The sequence below is a fragment of the Sinocyclocheilus grahami genome, unplaced genomic scaffold (genome assembly GCF_001515645.1).
Source record: "Sinocyclocheilus grahami isolate Dianchi unplaced genomic scaffold, SAMN03320097.WGS_v1.1 scaffold252.1, whole genome shotgun sequence".
Taxonomy (NCBI): domain Eukaryota; kingdom Metazoa; phylum Chordata; class Actinopteri; order Cypriniformes; family Cyprinidae; genus Sinocyclocheilus; species Sinocyclocheilus grahami.
In genome coordinates, this window is record NW_015505431.1 from 1,206,963 (window position 1) to 1,227,591 (window position 20,629).

The 20,629-nt window shown below is 35.7% G+C and overlaps 2 protein-coding genes across 2 annotated transcripts in view; one reads left to right on the forward strand and one right to left on the reverse strand.

Annotated features, from left to right (window-relative positions):
• The window catches only part of LOC107598558 (uncharacterized), a 10,750-nt gene extending 4,599 nt beyond the window's left edge, over window positions 1-6,151 (forward strand). The window contains exons 2-6 of the mRNA XM_016289932.1: window positions 262-356; window positions 3,655-3,757; window positions 3,911-3,955; window positions 4,086-4,214; window positions 5,767-6,151. Coding sequence (XP_016145418.1) covers window positions 262-356; window positions 3,655-3,757; window positions 3,911-3,955; window positions 4,086-4,214; window positions 5,767-5,898 — 504 coding nt within the window. The 3' untranslated portion in view covers window positions 5,899-6,151. The remainder of the gene's footprint in view (window positions 1-261; window positions 357-3,654; window positions 3,758-3,910; window positions 3,956-4,085; window positions 4,215-5,766) is intronic.
• A 5,675-nt stretch (window positions 6,152-11,826) lies between these two features.
• The window catches only part of LOC107598548 (type II inositol 3,4-bisphosphate 4-phosphatase), a 164,806-nt gene continuing 156,003 nt past the window's right edge, over window positions 11,827-20,629 (reverse strand). The window contains exons 18-22 of the mRNA XM_016289922.1: window positions 19,588-19,728; window positions 19,377-19,474; window positions 17,424-17,536; window positions 16,672-16,826; window positions 11,827-12,023 (exon numbers count right to left, since the gene is read on the reverse strand). Coding sequence (XP_016145408.1) covers window positions 11,846-12,023; window positions 16,672-16,826; window positions 17,424-17,536; window positions 19,377-19,474; window positions 19,588-19,728 — 685 coding nt within the window. The 3' untranslated portion in view covers window positions 11,827-11,845. The remainder of the gene's footprint in view (window positions 12,024-16,671; window positions 16,827-17,423; window positions 17,537-19,376; window positions 19,475-19,587; window positions 19,729-20,629) is intronic.

Sequence of the window (20,629 nt, forward strand, 5' to 3'; positions counted from 1 at the left end):
TTTTTTACGTTAAATCATCTATACATGTCTTTGATTACTCATTTTGTCCTTTGCTGTTTATCTTTCTTTTGCCCTACTGTGCTTGGCCCCTTAATTGTGCATGCAGCACTGCAGCTAAACTTTTGTTTTCGTTTCCACTGACTGCGCACTTTGCTTCCTGTAACTGCATATTCTTTCTAACAAATGAAAGAATCACTTCTGTATCTGTGGGATTTTTGCAGCACTTTTGTAAGTATTAAAGGAGTGTGTGATCTTTTACAGAGAACTGGAAGATGTGCTTGTAACCCTTGGTGCTTCGAGAATCACATGGAATGCCCTTTGAACTCAGAGGTTTGGAATTCTATCTTAATTCTGAGGTATATCTAAGAAATTAGACTGCTTATTTTCTTTGCTGATTGCTGTGTAAATCTGGCACAACCACAGTTACTGGGTTGCTAAAACCGGTTCTAGGGTGAATTAGCTAACTTTGGCCACTTTCTACTATTAAAGGGATAGTTCACCCAAAAATTAATTACTCACCCTCATGTCGTTTCAAACCCGTAAGACCTTCGTTCATATTCGGAACACAAATTAAGATCTTTTTGATGGAATCTGAGAGCTGTCTGACCCTGCATAGACCGCAACGCAACTGAAATGTTCCCAAGTCCAGAGACGTAGCAAGGAGATCTGTAAAATAATCCATGTGGCATCAGTGGTTCATCCGTAATTATACGAATCTACGAGAATACTTTTTGTGTGCAAAAGAAAAAGAAAAAAACCCGACTTTATTCAACAATATAAAGACATGAGAGTGAGTAATTAATGACAGAATTTTCATTTTTGGGTGAACTATCCCTTTAAGATGGCCCAGCTGTCATGAATTAAAGGGATAGTTCACCTTCAATTGCTGGTTCCCATTGACTTCCATAGTACGGGGGAAAAAAGTCAATGGGGACCAACTGAAGGTGAACTATCCCTTTAACCCCTAATAAAATCCACTGAAAAACAAGTTTCATTCAGAAATTGGTAGTAAATTTCACAAATTATTACAAGAAAACAGCACGTAACATTGAATTAAATGTGAAATTGTGAAGTAGAAAGACTGAAACAGTATTTTCTTGTAAAACGTACTCCAATAATTTTTGTTCTATTTACAATTTTATTTGAATTTTTACAATGTCAATTGAAGAGAAACTGTATAGGAACTGTATACCTTTTTGAATATTGAATATTTCTCAGGGTTCATTTGAATGCCAGCCTGTGTATGTGTATCAGACACATACATTACATACAAGTCTCAACTACAAAAAAGCTATTCAACATTTACTAAACTGAAAAAAACATTTACTTTGAATCTGTTTTCACCCAGAAATGACAAAGACTCAAACAGTATTTCCTTTTAAAACATACTTTAAATATCTTTGTTAATAATATGTTGTAACAAATCATTTTTACAGCTTATTATTGTAGAGAGAACAAACATGTTCCCCAATAATAGCAGGCCATTTCGACAAACTATGCGGGGAAAGTTGTTACAATGGGAATCTGCCAATAAATAAGTCTATCATAAGTTGCATGACACATAAAACAATGCTTGAAACTGCAAAAATAGGAGGCAAAACCAGCAAACTGTTGTTTTGGCCACGAGTCATTTCTATAAAATTACAACATATAACACGTGACAACTTGCCCCAGCTAAACTGCAGTGTCGTGAGAAGAACACTACTCAAGCTATCAGTTAATAGCTACCTTCATTATACAGTCGACTTTATTTACTCTAGCACTCTTACATTTGTCTAATTGGACTTTTGACTCTTTATAGTTCTTGAGTTTATAATTGTTGAGATACAGCCCTTGTGACAGCGTCACCATGTGACATCTAGCCCGCATCCCCCCCAATACAGTTACAGTCCATAAAAAATAGTCTTATGCACTAGATGAATTGACACATCTGAGATTTCTAAAGTCCAATTTAAATGGCCCTTAATCTGCTGCTGCCCCACTACAGTGTGCATGTCTGCTGTACACTATCAAGAGACGCCGACACGGCTGGTAATATGAACCCACTGCAAGATCAATCTCTGCCTCGCTCTGCCTAGAGCACACGACAATATTATCTGTTCAGAACAAAGTTGTTTAGCCTTTTCAGTTTGCTTGCAACAAAAAGGGTGGAGAATGGTGACCTTAAACGTGATCAGATACAAGTGAAACCTAAATCTGATACCACAATGACATTGAGATCATTGGTCACAAGATGGTGGTAAAAATAACTAGGTTTGCAGGAAAACAGTTTTGTATACAGTATATATAACGCTTGCTCTATTTGATTTGTTGATATCTTGATTGATCTAGTTTTCCACTGCAAGTGAAACAAACACACTGGAGTTGCATTGGCTCTGTTCCAAATCCAAGTGTGAAGGCTGTTCCAAAAGGCTATGCTTTATTGTAATATAACTTCTTTTGGCCAAATTGTTTGTGGAGTAGGTACTTCATGAAGAAGGTGATGCTATAGTGCATTTTGCATTGAGCTTAATGGACAAAAACCGATCCCAAGTGTGAGAAATATTGCTTAAGAATAGTTCAAATTAATTCATTAACAAAAAGTATCAATGAAAATATTTCAATCCTATTACAAATGGACTATTGTGCCCAAAAGTTGTGCTCTATGTAAAAAAAAAGAAAGAAAAGAAATTAATACTTTTATTTGGCAAAGTAAAGACATTTATAATGTTACTAAAGGTTTCTATATTTATATAAAAAAATCTAAATATGGCTGTGCATAACTGTTGCCAAAATTGATGATAATCACAAATGTTTCTCGAGCAGCAAATTATTATATCAGAATGATTTCTGAAGGATCATGTGACATTGAAGACTGGAGTAATGATGCTGGAAACTCAGCTTTGCATCTCAGGAATAAATTACATTTTACAATATAACCAAATAGAGAACAGCCGTGTGATGCGTGTTTTATTATGGATGCGCATGCTTTATTTGACTACTTCTGGACTGTTGAACAAAAACACCCGCGTACCCCCATTCTAACACTTGGAAGTGCCAGGACAATTTTTAATATAACGAATTGGATTCGTCTCAAAGAAGAAAGTCATATACACCTAGAATGCCTTGAGGGTGAGTAAATCATGGTGTAATTTTCATTTTTGGGTGAACTAGCACTTTAACTGTATTATTTAACAAATAAATGCAGTCTTGGACTCACTGAGCACAAACTTCAGAACAGTAGTGTAGAGTGTTCTGAATCATTCAAATACAAAGCTCCGTTTTAGCTCTGATCTAATTGTAGAGAACAAGGCGGCTCACTATAGGTTTTGGAACAGAGCCATGCGCTGCATGATTGTGTTGGTGTTTCTGTATTAACACTCCTGTTTTTGGATGCGTTCTGAAGAGCTGCATGAAGAACAGATCAAAACACGGGTCGTGAATGGTTAATGAGTTGTGGCTGTGAGAATATAGTCATGGGTTTGGTTTGGGTGCTGCTCCCTGGACAGCATTAGCACTACAGTAGTTGAATCCAACAGAACTGTGGCATTGCAAATGGATGTGTAATGCAGATGGAGCAAATTATAATTGAATTGTGCAGGATTATGAAATCATTCTACATTAACTCATGCCATATTACGGTTGGTTTTGTGTATTTTGTGTGTGTGTGTTCAGCTGTCTAAGTGCTCTGTTGCCCGTGGCTGAAGGTCATAAAACACAGGCACTGCAAGACATCCAGGACGCACTCCAAGACAGCAAGACCAAGCTTTTATTCCAAGTAAGTATAACATCTGAGATTTTGATTTATTGTGTAACTCAAGGAGTGTCATAATTGCTATATTATCTGCATTCTTTTCCCAGCTGTCACAAAATTGCCACTTGGCCTACATAGTAAATCAGAATCCTAATTTGTGATTTTCTTTTTCTCCAGCATTCTAATGCGAGTTTGTATACACCAAACACTGATGATATCCAGGTAAGTTCACTTAAAAAAACTCAAGAGAATCATTTGACCAAATAAACAGTACTGTCAACAAATTATGGATTACTGGCATGGCAATAAACATTAAAATCCAGTGCTAATTGACCTCTATGTTTGTCTGCAGAATTGCACATTTAAGTTTTTTGACTGTTTTCTGATGGAGATGAACGTTCTCTTGCATGACGAAGACCCAACAAATGAAAACAAGCACAAGCCCGTGATAGAGAAATCTTTAGAAGTATATAACAAAAATGTAAGTCAAAGCAATACCACAATGTGTGTGTGTCAAGATTGTGCATCATTCAGAATTGACATGGCTGAACTGGATCAAATGAGCTATACATTATTGGGCTAGTTTTACTAACAGCTTGCGCCCACGCAAACCATCTTTTGCCGTTAAAAAGGCATGGACATTTTACGCCTGACCTTATTGAATATGCATTTCTAGGAGTTTCCCTCTCAGACGCAAAAGTTATGGGAGGAGAGTTTTCAAATGAATCACGCAACGCGTTTTACTAACGTTTGCGCTTGTCAAATTACTGGTATTTGCGCCATTATTTAACGCCCTAAAAAAGCATGTCTTAAAGGGGTCATATGATGCGATTAAAAGTTTTCCTTTCTCTTTGGAGTGTTTCAAGCTGATTGTGCATAGATTGTCGTATTCGGCCAATCACAATGCACTGGGTCAGCTGGCCAATCAGAGCAGACTGCGCTTGTCGGAAGGAGGGACTTTGTAGAAAACGAAGCGTTTGAGAGAGGCGGGGCATAGAGGACCTACAATAATGTACAGTATTTGAAAAATAATGTGTTTTTTGAACATTAAAGCATGTCAACATATTCTGTTACACCAAATACACAAAATAATGATCTTTAAAAAAGCATCATATGACCCCTTTAAATTAGGCTATTTTGCTTGAAATGGCTGCAATTATTGTTGCTAGGAGAAGGCACCGCAGAGAATAGAGTGAAGGGTAGAAGGGAGAGGATTTTTTCCCCACACATATTCATTTATTTGGGATGCCAGAAGAACACATCATCCGAAATATAGTTTGCCAAGCCATGCTATTTTTAATTTGCTTCAGGAAATAAAAGACGACTTGGAACCCTGAACTAGCGCTGAAAAGTGAGTGCTGCGCTTGGTATATTGCATTGCTCGAGATGTAAATGAGATCAAATCTTTTGCACTTTGTTAGTTAATCACCCTCAGAAGGCGCTGTTTTGGAATTGCGCTCTCGCGCTAGTTTGCCCTGTTTAGTAAAACTGGCCCTAAATGTTTTATACACTGAAAGTTTATATACATGTTTTATTTATCATTTATTAACTTTACTTTTATGGCCCAGGATGGAAACATGTTTATTAGTAGTACACTTGTGTGACATATTATAGCTATATAATATTGATAAATTTCATATTGTTTATATATTTTAATATAGAATTAAATATGAAAACAATGTGTGCACTGGACATTTTGTGGTGCTGTATGGCAAAATGTTTCACAATTTATTGTCTGATTATTGTTTGAAAATACTGAGCATAGTAAAGAAAAATGTCTAATAATTTGATAAATAATTCTAGATATAGGAGTGGTATAATAATAAAGAGTGGAGAATATGAATTATGCATAATTAAGAAAAAAAATGAACTTGTACTATTAAGTGGTTGAGATTTTGTTTTTTAAATGAATCATCCTGTCATTCCAATTCATTTTCGCATTTATGAATCGGAAAGAAGCTGATTTTTCAGTTCTGAATGATGAGCATCCCGGTTATGTTTGTAACGAGTCTGTGTTTGGACTGCTTCCACAGAAGTGTTCAGAGCGACATCCTTGTGAACTACAAGAACTTGCCCCCTCCAAGAAGTTCTTGGAGAAGATGACAGAGTTCCTTGAGAAACAGCAAACTCTTTGCAGACAAACTTCTACTATAACATGCGACTAAAATCATTCTTTATTTCCCTGAAAGCATGTACAATAAGCTCATTTATCTGTTGTCATTTTAAATTATGCTAGTCTTTTATTTTTGTTATTAATATTTATATCACCTCAGTCTGAAAGTGTCACTTTATTAATGCTGTAAGAATGATATATTTTTGTAACAAAGGGGTTTTGTGAATGATTGTTGAACTGTGAACGTCTTGTAAGTGTACAGAATTTGAAGGTGAAAAATTGTTTAATGTAAAACAGGTTTTATATATTGTTTTATATTCAATGTATTGTTACATTAAAGCATTTTTTTATGAACAGAAGTAATGTCATTTATGGAATCACTTCTTCAAAGGCTGATTTTCAGACCGGTCTGAAGGAAACTTGACACCAGATATCATTTTGTAACGTTGAGGGAGTAACAGCTTCTGTTGTTTCAGTTTGTGTGAGGAGGAATTTCCTGTGGAAGATCATTGAGGGCCTGACCTTCTCCATGACTGCCCCATAAGAGCTGCATGAGGGTTATGAACTACATGTTCATGTCACAAATCACTCACACACTTTAGTCAGGATGGTGCCTTGTGTTCTTTTTGACAGGAATGAAAACAATGCTGTGAGGAATACAAGTACAGTGCGTTCAGTGAACTGTACTGTTGTTTAGCAACATAATTGTTCCGCTGATGAAAAAATAAACTCCATATAACTCCATTGAACATTGTCAAACAATGATATGAAACAAAACAGTTACGTGATCTAGGATTTCAATAGTGTCTGCCGTGGTAAAGAAAACGCCCTCTCATTTTTACTGAAACTCGAGTTTTTTTCTTCTTTAAATCCTGCGTTTACATTTTGTTTTCGCCATGAATGGTAATTGCGACTTTTTTTTAAAGATTTTGTTTGTATGTCACAGTTCTGACTTTTCATCTCTTAATTGTGTTTACATCTCTCACTTTTTTCCCCACTGAGTTTTCATTTTGCAATTCAGTTTTTTTTGTTTCCACCGTGAAATAAAGGCAATTGCTACTTTTTCTTGCAATTTTGAGTTTCTCTCTCATAATTCTGGCTTTCTTTCTCAAAACTGCGAGTTTATATCTGTTCGTTCTTTATAAATTGTAACATCTTGCATGTACATGTCTTGCAATTCTGCATTTATATCCCTGAAAAGTCCAATTTGTGAGATGAATTCAGAATTCTGAGATATAGAATCGCGATTAAAAAGTCTTTTTTTTAAATTTGTGATGGAAACGAGCTTTTATACTTACAGCCTCGTTTTCATGATTGAATGGTTTCTGAATTTGTCATTTAGCTGCTTACCTGATGATGATGTTGAGGTGGTTTGATGCTGCAGGCTGTTGACTTTCTGTTGAAGGATCTGCAGCACTTCTGATCACTGATCTTCATGTGAATTGAAACAGCAGTTTGAGGAAAGCTGAGGACTGTTTAGTCAGGAAATTATAAACTGCTGTGCTTATTAATGAACAGGTACTAATATAAGACAAATGTTTGCCCCTACTTTTGGAGTTTCCAAAGGCTGTGCAGATAATTATTTGTACTTATTCTTATCCTTAACAATAGGCTACATCACATCCAGTCAGAGGGACGGATAAAGCTGAAATCATTACATAATTTTGTTTGTGCTTTTGGAAATTGAACTTTACTATCCTTAATTCGGCTAATTAGGTGTATTATACCGCATTGTTCATTTGAAGACAAACTGCTTTAATGTAACAATTAAAATAATTTTGTACTTTCACTCATGTGGTAATAATTTGACGGCGGGACTTTCCAGAACGTTTTTAAGTTTTGCAAAACCCGTAAAAGCAGTCAGTATTACTTTCATGTAACGGACATAATTTACTATGTGACTACATGAAAAGCGATAACTGTCTTTTTTTGATAATTGATGATAATAGCGCTCTGCTCTCGTCCAGGGGTGCGTTTCCCAACAGCATTGTTAGCTAACTATGGTCATTAGTTCCATAGATATGTATAGACGCCCCATTCGACCGCTCCAAGCATGTAGACACGTCGGCCATTTTGGAGTGGTCAACTTGAGGTCATTCACCATACTATGGGTTTGCAGACCATCGGCTGTGCAGGATTGTGGCATCTTCGAATATTCACTGGTTACCAGTGTTGGGGAAAGTTACTTTTAAAAGTAATGCATTACAATATTGCATTACTCCATGAAAAAAGTAACTAATTAAGGTACTTAGTTACTTTTTATGGAAAGTAATGCATTGGGTTACTTTTATAAATCTGGACAGGGCTTGCTTGTTTGTTTTTAAAAAGTTAAATTTTTGGCAAATATGAAAGCCTTTTCACACCAAAAGTGAAATGAATCAGCCTCAGGCTGAAGGGAAAGTACATTTACGTCCGTACAGTAGAATGTAGAAGAAGAAATTTCAACACACTTCAGCAATAAAAAAAGACACACACATGTTTGTCTAGAGCAGTGGTTCCCAAACCGGTCCTGGAGGACCCCCTGCCCTGCACATTTTGTATGTCTCCCTAATCAGACACCCAATTTAGTTCTTGCAGTCTCTACTAACTAGCTGATGAGTGGAATCAGGTGTGTTAGATAAGGGAGACATACAAAAGGTGCAGGGCAGGGGGTCCTCCAGGACAGGTTTGGGAACCACTGGTCTAGAGTAATTTGTGCTTATTAGTACGGTTGAACTGGATCATCGAAGGTCAGAAGCAAAGACTTTGGTTAATAGAATGGGATTAAATACATAAAGCATATTTGTGTTGTTTAACATTTAAGTAACTCGCGTTACTTGTAATGCGTTACCCCCAACACTGTTGGTTACTATGGTGAATGACATGAAGTTGACCATTACAATATGGCGGACGGCTTACGTATAGCGGCCCGCAGAAACAGTCGCTAATGAGGCATCTAGGTATACATCTCTATGGTTAGTTCCATTGAACTCTATTTTGCCAGCGTAGTTGCTTCTGGGAAACGCACCCCGGGCTAGTTCTTGGTGGCTAAAATAGCGGCACGCCATCTAATCAGTGTAGCTTGCAAAAAATTATATTTTCAGTATGAATCTGATCCACTTGTACCGTGATAAGCATCTAAAAACAGCACAAATTCACAAATAAACGCTGTCAAAGTGACATTTGGTATGAGGCCTTTTAGCACAAGTTGGCAGCATATAGAGCATATTATGTAAACTTCAGATTAATGCATGAGTGCAAAAGCAAGCTGAAGGCTGTTATGGAACTATGTCCAAGAATCATCCTAAAAACTGAAAGTGAAATGGCTTTATATACCAACACAAATAATAATAATAAAAAAAACGTACAGTACACACTTTCAGAAATACCTCAGTACAAAACCAGAACAATAACAACAAAACACAATCTCTGGTCATGAGACACATACAGACATGTGATGAATCTCAACTGGTATGACGGCCCGCAAACGGTTTACTTGGCATTCAAAGCTACATATTCACAGACAATTCCTGTAAATTGCTCACTTTTCACTTTTGATAGAAAACATTTGACGATTTACATGTAAATAATGTATATTTACTACAGTTTACATTTAATATTTTTAAATTATTTTTAAATAATGTACTGCATTCTTTCTTAAAACCATAAAACAAGAGTATGTCCTTTTCAGTAGGCCTTTTTAAAAATATATTAAACAAAACACTTTTCTGTTATATATGTATATGAAATGAACTTGCACATAAACACACACGTACAGCGGGGTGCAAAAGTCAAGAGATTGTATAGTCAAAATGGGTATTTGTATTTGTATAGTATTTGGTTTTGCTGCTGTCGTTAAAGCATTATTTAAAATAATAATTATTAAAAAAATTAAATAAAATAGCATTTTGAATCCCTTTCAATGTGGACGTCTGAACCCCACTGTATATATAGTATGTTAAGAGTAAAAATAATGGTGCTGTGTTTCAGGAGTCCACCTTGCCGTACGTTCCTTCAGGTGGCCGGTAGTATTTGGGAAAGGCCATCAGCTGGAGCATGTTGAAAGCATACTTTCTGCACTTTATATTCTTTTGCACATTCTCAATCCGGCAGCCTTCTCTGATGAGGGGAAGATGAAATAGAAAGAGATTGTATAGTCAAAATGGGTATTTGTATTTGTATAGTATTTGGTTTTGCTGCTGTCGTTAAAGCATTATTTAAAATAATAATTATTAAAAAAAAATAAAAAAAATAGCATTTTGAATCCCTTTCAATGTGGACGTCTGAACCCCACTGTATATATAGTATGTTAAGAGTAAAAATAATGGTGCTGTGTTTCAGGAGTCCACCTTGCCGTATGTTCCTTCAGGTGGCCGGTAGTATTTGGGAAAGGCCATCAGCTGGAGCATGTTGAAAGCATACTTTCTGCACTTTATATTCTTTTGCACATTCTCAATCCGGCAGCCTTCTCTGATGAGGGGAAGATGAAATAGAAAGAAAAGGAAAGGAATAATAATGATGAGGATGAAATCATAAAAGAGCCAAAATGACTATGAAAAGGCCTCAGTGTTTGTACCTGCACTTTAATATGCAAAGCACGAGGAAACATTTTGATTGTACTGAATAAATGACACTTCAATTATGAAAGCATAAAGCAACCGATAACTGTGACATTCATGCTGCATTTAGAGCGTGTCAAAAAACAACAACAAACACATCCTCACTTCCTTCTAACAAAAAATCATGTGCAGCTGCTAAAATGCTTTCCATTTGAGATCAAAATACCATTCCAAACCTGTATGAGATATTGTGTTTCACAGAGAAAATAACATAAGGGTGTTAATATGCAAAGCACGAGGAAACATTTTGATTGTACTGAATAAATGACACTTCAATTATGAAAGCATAATGCAACCGATAACTGTGACATTCATACTGCATTTAGAGCGTGTCAAAAAACAACAACAAACACATCCTCACTTCCTTCTGACAAAAAAATCATGTGCAGCTGCTAAAATGCTTTCCATTTGAGATCAAAATACCATTCCAAACCTGTATGAGATATTGTGTTTCACAGAGAAAATAACATAAGGGTGGAAAGACACGAACCATTAAATATGACCAAAATCTTTAGTAGCATGAGTGCTTAAAGTGAAACTACTTATTTTGTTAGTAGTTGTATAACATTAAATTCCTATTGAAGCCTGTTTCCTCCACAGGATAAAAATAAAATAATAAATAAAAAAGGTAATTGCGACCGTTTCTCTTACAATTCAGACTTTTTGCTTTGAATTCTGAGTTTTTATCTCACAATTCTAACCTTTTCTCTGAATTGCGAGAGAAAAACTCAGAATTCAGAGAAAAAATGTATAGCAAAATATAAATTCAGAAATCAGAGAAAAAAAGTCAAAATGACAGGATAAACTCAGAATTCAGAGAAAAAATGTATTGCAAAATATAAACTCAGAATTCAGAGAAAAAAAGTCAGAATTGCGAGATATAAACTTAGAATTCAGAGAAAAATACAGTCCGAATTGCGAGATATAAAATCAGAATTCAGCGAAAAAAGTCAGAATTGCAATATAAACTCAGAATTCATAGTTAAAAAGTGTATTGCAATATAAACTCAGAATTCATAGTTAAAAAGTGTATTGCAAGTTATAAACTCAGAATGCAGAGAAAAAAGTTCAGAGTTGTGAGATATGAAGTCAGAATTCAGAGAAAAGGTCTAAATTGCGAGATATAAACTCTGAATTCAGAGAAAAAGAAAGTCTGAATTGCAAGATATAAACTAAGAATTCAGAGAGAAAAATTCTGAATTGTGAGACAAAAAGCGAATATCTTTTCTATTTAGTTTTTTTTAATTCCTTGGCAAAAAAACGGCTTCCATAAATACCCAGTGACATAACCACTCCCGAATGAAAATCAGAAATCAAAGTGCTATTCGTGAAGACAGAGCGAACCACTCGAGGAAGCAAGTAAGAAGTTAGACGCAGCTCGGTTATGGCATAATCAGCAGTTTATTGGTATTTTGCAAGCAAAAAAACAAGACTTAAAATGAGCCACACCACTAGCAGGTGGGAGCTGACAAGCAGAAGGGCGATCGGATAGAAGTGGCGGGACGCCGGCTTGTTAATAGCTACAGAGCCTGCTTCAGGGTCGTCCCATTGGGCAACCTCTCCCTGGGCCAAGAGACCGCTGAGCAGAAACGAGAGAGAGAGAGAGAAAGAAGCAAACACACAAACACATTCAACAAGACGTTAAATAGGTCAGTCCACACACACATACACACATACAATACACACTGAGAGTTTAAAATGATGGCAAAAATAAAGGTAAATGGAGACGAAAATTCATTAACTCGTGTGCAGAAGGAAATATCTGAAGCAAATGATTCTCATTCAATTCTGGCCCATTAATGGTTGTTGAATGTCTGTGTTTTTCCACCGATGTGGACGGAATAGCAAACAACAATAGTGAATCTATTGCAAAACAGCAAGTAATCAAATCTGAACTGAGTGTGTTGAGAGAGGCAGATTGGGCAATGCAAAAATGATACAAATATCTTTCTCTTGTGTTGTGCACAAAAACAAACATACTGGGCAACAAGTGTCGTCACAAACAATTGACTCCTTTAAATGAATCAGTCCAATAGACTGACAAATGAGACCCTGGACCACAAAACCAATCATAAGTAGCACAGGTATATTTGTAGCCAAAAATCATTAGGATACTGAGTAAAGATCATGTTCCATGAAGATATTTTGTACATTTCCTACCGTAAGTATATCAAAACTCAATTTTTGATTAGTAATATGCATTGATAAGGACTTCATTTGGACAACTTTAAAGGCGATATCAATATTTAGATTTTTTTTGCATCCTCAGATTTTCAAATAGGTGCATCTCAGACAAATATTGTCCTATCCTAACAAACCATAGTGGAAAGCTTATTTATTCAGCTTTCAGATGACGTATAAAGCTCAATTTAAAAAAATGTACCCTTATGACTGGTTTTGTGGTCCAGGGTCACAAATCAGTCGCATAATTCATAAGTTATGAGCCTCAGCTGCATCATTGATGACATGCTAAATTGCAAAACTAATCACCATTTTCAAACAGGTTTCTTAAACATTGCCTCACAAGTACTAAAATAATCATTGATGGATTCAAGTTAACAAAGAAACGTTCACTAAATGCTCACTATTGCTAAACATTTACTGCACCTCTTTCCGACACTTAACACGCCCTCGAATGAAATTGTTTAATTTGTTGACAGCATTATTTTACTGTGCAAATAGTGTATTGAAAACACCTGCTGCGTGTTCATATTAAATGCCATTCTGTGATGTTAAAGCAATCATTCTGAATTAAAAAGGTTTAACGTAAACCTTTTGATTTATATTTTTAAAAATCCAGTATTGTATTTCTAGATGCATGCACACAAAGGTCAGTCGAGGCGACCTGCACCTTCAAGAGTATAACAAACACTGATATTCTTTTGAAAGGGGATGAAAGAGTTTGGTTTTTGTCTCAGATTTACACAATATCTCATTGAAATGTCACAGTAAATCTATACAGCTGAGTGACCGTCACACAGCTTGACATGCATCCACATTAATCAGCACACGTGTCAGCTCAATTTTCTATTTTGGCTTTAAACCATTTCCGCAGACTGGTTCTGCTACGTAAAATCAACAGCCTTCTCATCTGCCACTGCAAAACAAACTACCTCGAAGCCTTCAGGGCTTCAACACCCACCACTACTAATAAGAGAATCGCCCATCAGCGCAGGCACTTCACATACACCATGAGCATCTTTAGCAGGATCTGATGACCTTGTGGTGTTCTAGAAAGAAAACTTGCAAATCATCTGTGCTTATTTTCTACATTTTTTTACTGTGCAAATAGTGTATTGAAAACACCTGCTGCGTGTTCATATTAAATGCCATTCTGTGATGTTAAAGCAATCATTCTGAATTAAAAAGGTTTAACGTAAACCTTTTGATTTATATTTAAAAAAATCCAGTATTGTATTTCTAGATGCATGCACACAAAGGTCAGTCGAGGCGACCTGCACCTTCAAGAGTATAACAAACACTGATATTCTTTTGAAAGGGGATGAAAGAGTTTGGTTTTTGTCTCAGATTTACACAATATCTCATTGAAATGTCACAGTAAATCTATACAGCTGAGTGACCGTCACACAGCTTGACATGCATCCACATTAATCAGCACACGTGTCAGCTCAATTTTCTATTTTGGCTTTAAACCATTTCCGCAGACTGGTTCTGCTACGTAAAATCAACAGCCTTCTCATCTGCCACTGCAAAACAAACTAACTCGAAGCCTTCAGGGCTTCAACACCCAACACTACTAATAAGAGAATCGCCCATCAGCGCAGGCACTTCACATACACCATGAGCATCTTTAGCAGGATCTGATGACCTTGTGGTGTTCTAGAAAGAAAACTTGCAAATCATCTGTGCTTATTTTCTCTGAAAAGGAAGTTTATGCCTCGTTATAATATGTTAAATGTTCAAAAAGAAGTCAAAGGCGTGCTGAAAACAACAGCAATGGGAAAGTATCTTTCCATGCAATGTGTTTGCATGGAAAAAATGTTCTGTTCACAATGCAATTTCAAGTGTTATCTTAAAGGAGAGTTGAATCGAACTAAACTAGATATTTTATCGAGACACAATGCTGTTTGGTTGAGTCAGTTTGTTTACATTGGAGACATGCAAATCATAGCTAAATGACTTAAACACTGCTTGAGCACATTTATCCTGATGCAGTGTTGAGTCTTAGCATGTTTGTCAAGCCATTTAGCAAATGAATCATATTTTGGTACCAAGTGAAGCAGCAGATGGAGGAACGTAAATATTTGAAAAGTAAAGCAAATAAATGAGATTAATCTAATTTTCCAAGCTCAAATAATTTCTTGGTGCTAAATGAGTAGTGGCAGACATAACTGCTATGATATTGAGTTCAAAGTGTGCAAAATAATTATATATAAAGTAAATACAGTCTATTCCAATCGACTTTAGTGTTGACAAGTGATAAAAACAAACAGCATGCACAAACATTGGGTAAAATACTGAGCTATTTTTAGCAATATCTTAAACAATTTTTTCAATATGAACAGTTCACTGTTTTTTTTTTTTTACATTATAAATAAACACAGTACATATACATATATTACGTAAACAAAAACTTTTTTTGGATGAGATTAATTGCGATTAATCGTTTGACAGCAGTAATATATACACATATACATGTATGTTTTTTTTCACTGAGCATGTTGTAATAGATTTTGGGATTGCATTCTCTTTAAACGGTACATGCTGGTCAAATGAAAGGATCTCATCAGACAGTATTTATTGCAGTGAGAGCGGTTTGGAATAGTTCTGTGACAGATTATAATATTTCAAAACAGAGCCTTTGTTTGGGATCAAACAGGATATTACTAGAGTATGTGTGCAACATGTAGTGAAATAAAATAAACATTTGATTACTTTTTTCCTACAAGATCGGCAGTGTGGGCCGTAAATATGTGCAGCTGCCAGTGAAAGTTTCCAGATGTTCCACATGGCTTCTTATAAAGCCTTTTTGTCTGTATGTATGTCTTCAGCTTCTCAATGCTCTTTTGTGGCAAAAGCTTCTGCCGCCTTTATTTCACAATAACATCTTAATAATAACAGGCTGCATGTGAGAATCATCGGATATCAACATGGATGTTAAACTTTTCACTGGGTCTCTCCTTTGGGATGTGAAGAGGAAGGAATGTTTCACATATTTTGGATTCTGTATCAGTTAATCTTCATGTAAAATTTACACTGGCTTGGATTTCAACCAAACTGCGAGGGCTCTGTTTCACAACATACATACAAGTATTTTAATGCATCATGGGTGAATGTTTTTTGTGCACAACACAATCAGATGCACTGGTATTGGGTTAACATGTAAGACAGACTTTATTATCAGCATTAGATGTCAAATGTCACGTTATGTGTAACGCTAAGTGTAAAGGAATAGTTCACGCAAAAATGAAAATGTGCTGAAAATGTTCTTACCCTCAGGCCATCCAAGATGTAGATGAGTTTGTTTCTGCATCAGAACAAATTTGGAGAAATGTGGGTGCCGTCAGAATGAGAGTTCAAACAGCTGATGAAAACATCACAATAATCCACAAGAAATACACACCACACCAGTCCAGTTCATCAATTAATGTTGTGTGAAGTGAAAAGCTGCGTGTTTGTAAGAAACAAATCCATCATTAAGGCATTTTAAATTTAAAACATAGCTTCTGGGTAAAATACGAGTCCATTATAATGCTTCCTGGAGTTATAAAGTTCATGTCCTGTTGTCCTCTCACATCAAAAGCCGTTTTGAACTCTTTTTGCTTGTAAACGGTGCTTGATCTGTGCAGATTTTTCTGCTGATTCAGACAAGATGACTTTTTCACTGAAGCATCCAATATTTTGGACTTGCATTTCAGCTGGAAACAATGGTTTGAAATGAAAAACATCTTATACATCACGCAGCTTTTCACAAGACATGAATTGCTAGACTGGAGTGGTGTGGGTTACTTGTGGATTACTGTGTGTTTTTATCAGCTGTTTGGACTCTCATTCTGACGGCACCCATTCACTGCAGAGGATCCACTGGTGAGCAAGTGATGAAATGCTACATTTCTCCAAATCTGATGAAGAAACAAACTTATCTACATCTTGGATGGCCTGAGTGCGAGTAAAGTTTCAGCAAATTGTCATTTCTGGGTGAACTATTCCTATAATGCATGCACATACAAGGAGAACAGATCTACGCAGAAATGGCTGGCGCTTACCTCCGCATGCAGTCCAGAGCTCGCACAAAGTAATCTTTATTGAGCTGGTGCTCGTCCCTCAGCAGAGAGCACTGCTCCAGTGTCACTGACATGGACGTCCTGTCTTTGGCACTTTTACAGCTGGTGAAGCGGATACCATTCATCCGTCGACAGATCTGAGGAGACATGTGACAGATGGAATCGTTTTTACTTACTTTCACTTCCTTTAATTAAAGGGGTAAGTGGAAATTTTTATTTTATTTTATATATGTATATTTTTTTATTCAACAAGACCACATTAAATTATATTATATAAAATGATATATATATTTTTTATGCATTTTTGATCAAAAATACAGTATTATTTGAAGAACAGAACGTACAAAAGAACACCATTCTTTGAAAAAAAAAAAAATCTAAATTTTTTTCTAACATTATAAACGTATTTACTGTCACTTATGTCAATTTAATGTGGCCTTGTTGAATAAAATAAAACAAAACAAGACAAATTTTACCCCCAAACATTTCAATGGTTGTGTACTGTATATATTGGTCACACAAACAAAAGACCAAAAATGCTACATTTTATAAGCCAGAAATTACTCTCTTGAAACTCATGATGTAAAAGATTACAATCTCTTACTTGAAATGCTGACCGTCACAGAAAATTTATTTGAATGCTCATTCAGCAACCTAATGTTTCCCAAATGTGAGGTTACGAAACAAATTGCACACACTTCCTGCAGACTCCATGACCTCAAACTCAGCCTCACCATTCCTGCAAGCCACAGGATCTCCACGTTCTTTCTCTTCTTGGTGACTACATTCTGGCCGAGGGTGTCGAGCAGTTCCTTGATGTCTGTCTGTGTCTGAAAACAAGGCAGGCCTTCGGAAAGAAGAGAGAAAAAGAGCAGACACTTGAGATGTCATGCATCAACAGGTTTAAAGAGGGCTCGTTTGTCCCTGTATCGACAAGCACTAAATATGAGATTGAAAAGTCTGGGGACATGTTATTTTTCTGATAAACAAGATGTGACATGCTGCGATGCAGCTTGGCATTCGTCTACTGGGAGCATTCATCATCTGGAGCCGTCACACTCCATAGACGTGATTGACATCAGAGAACAATGAATTCCTGCACTCAAATCCGTTAAACACGAGACGCTGCGCTCGACACAGACACTGCAGAAGTGTCGCATGAATGCCCATCGTCAGAAGTTGGTCTAAAAAACTAAATCAGTCGACTGTAGGCTTTTTGTTTTTTCGTTTGTTTTGTTTTCGTTTTCAGAAATAACAAAACAAGTGATAAATATAGACTTCAATATGAAAATATATTAAAACATTTTCCTGATTTGATTTAAATCTCTTTATCAGCCCACTATCAAAGTTTTACAATGTGTGTGTATATACAGTATATAAATATATATATACTGTATATATGTACACACACACACAGGAACCAGATGAGTCCTCTGCACAATGTGACTTTGCTGCAGCCTGGAATTGAACTGCTGGTTTCGTCTGGTCAGAGGAGAACTGGCCCCCCGACTGAGCCTGGTTTCTCCCAAGGTTTTTTCTCCATTCTGTCACCAGTGGAGTTATGGTTCCTTGCCGCTGTCGCCTCTGGCTTGCTTAGTTGGGGACACTTCATTTCCAGCGATATCGTTGCCTTGATTGCAAAGATATTATTTAAACTGAACTGAGCTGGATGATGACATCACTGAATTCAATGATGAACTGTCTTTAACTGAAAAATGAGTGTTTACTATTGTCATTTTGCATTATTGACACTATTTTCCTAATTAATGCTGTTCAGTTGCTTTGACACAATCTGTATTGTTAAAAGCGCTATATAAATAAAGGTGACTTGACACACACACACACACACACACACACACATTTTCAAATTCAAATGCATTTATTTAAAATAATTTAACAGAAAAATCATTTGTAACATTATAAATATCTTTTTGATAAAAGTCCCATTATAATAAAATGTAAATAATTTTTTTTTAGTTACAGTAGTTAATTTGAGTTTAAACATGACAGTCTCAGTATTAATCTTTTTTTTTTATTATTATGGGTGAATCTCAGTTCTTCCTCAAAATTAAAAGAAATTTTCAAATTCAAATGCATTTATTTAAAATAATTTAACAGAAAAATCATTTGTAACATTATAAATATCTTTTTGATAAAAGTCCCATTATAATAAAATGTAAATAATTTTTTTTAGTTACAGTAGTTAATTTGAGTTTAAACATGACAGTCTCAGTATTAATCTTTTTTTTTTATTATTATGGGTGAATCTCAGTTCTTCCTCAAAATTAAAAGAAATAAATGAGAAATTAGTAATAAGAATGTTGAGAAATAGTAAGAATGTTGCAGAAATGTTTATTTTTCAATATTTTGTTTATTTATCTATACATATGCATATTTTTTTATTATCTGTGTGTTGTTGTCTCTGTGTACTGGAAGCATGTGACACTAAAACAAATTCCTTGTATGTGCAAACATACTTGACAATAAAGCTCTTTTTGACTTCTGACTAAAGAAAGTGAAAAGTTTTGTTTTTGCAACTTTAATATCAACATCAGTCATTTTTGCAGTGCACAATACCAAGTTGATAACTAGTTTCTAAATATATTGTTCCCAATGTTTGAATAAAAGTAACTGATGAATGACTAAATGCAATATAAAAAGCTCAGTTTCTCGAATGATGAACTTACATTCAGACGGCAGCGTGTTGGTTAAGGATTTATAGTAACCTTCAAGAATCTCAAAGTTCTTCTGGTTTATTCTCTCCTGTAAAGATATATCACCAAATCTGAGAGGGAGACACACAGAGAGCACAAGCATCATGTTCCAGCTCAGACACGCTTCACCGAGCATTTATGCTTGTAGGGATTAAATTCCACTTCTATCAGTCAGTGCTTGTACCTCTCAGCGATGGTTTGTTGCTCGTTGATGCCCACGTTGAAGAGCACGGGGAGCACGCGTAGCGGCTTGCCCTGGCGCAGCTCATCCGGGAGCGTTTGGAAGGCATGATGTGGGAGAGGCACCTCGACAGTGTAACGGTCTCTGGGACAAAAACAGGTTACATTTCCAAACTCTGTCAATACCAGCATGTTCCCACAGCTTCCTTGGACTCACTTGCACTCACACAATGCATCCATATTAACACAGTGCACTTCCATAATACCATAATTTTGTAATGGTTTTTAAAAGATGTTTCATATGCTCACCAAGGCTGCAATTATTGGATCCAAAACACAGTAAAAATAGAAATGTTGTGAAATATTATTGCAATTTAAAATAACTGCTTTTTATGTTAATACATTGTCAAATGTAATTTACTCCTGTGATCAAAGCTGTATTTTCAGCATCATTATCATAATGACTACACCAGCAAAGCATGGCAATACTTCATCAGTGAAGAATAATGGTGGGTCGAAAACCAAAAGTGAATGATAGGAATCACTGACTGTGTCCAAACAACACAGAACTACTGTAGCAATGTGAAGGTAAACCTCACACAAAACCTGACCACAAAGCCACCATCCATAAAAAAGCTGGGAAATTAAACACGTGACTATAACTTTTGGTAATGCCATGCTCGACCAGTTACGCTCACATACAAATAACTGGTTTATAAAAATGTTGTCTCTAACTTCAAGGTTATAGTTAACTGAAACTAAAACTAAAACTAAAACAAGAAGTAAAAAAATAAATAAAATAAATGATAACTGAAGCTATATATATATATATATATATATATATATATATATATATATACAATATAAATAAATTAAATATATATATACACACACATATATATATCATATATACACACACACACACATATATATATAGCATATATACACACACACACACATATATATATATATAGCATATATACACACACATATATATATAGCATATATACACACACACATATATATAGCATATATACACACACACA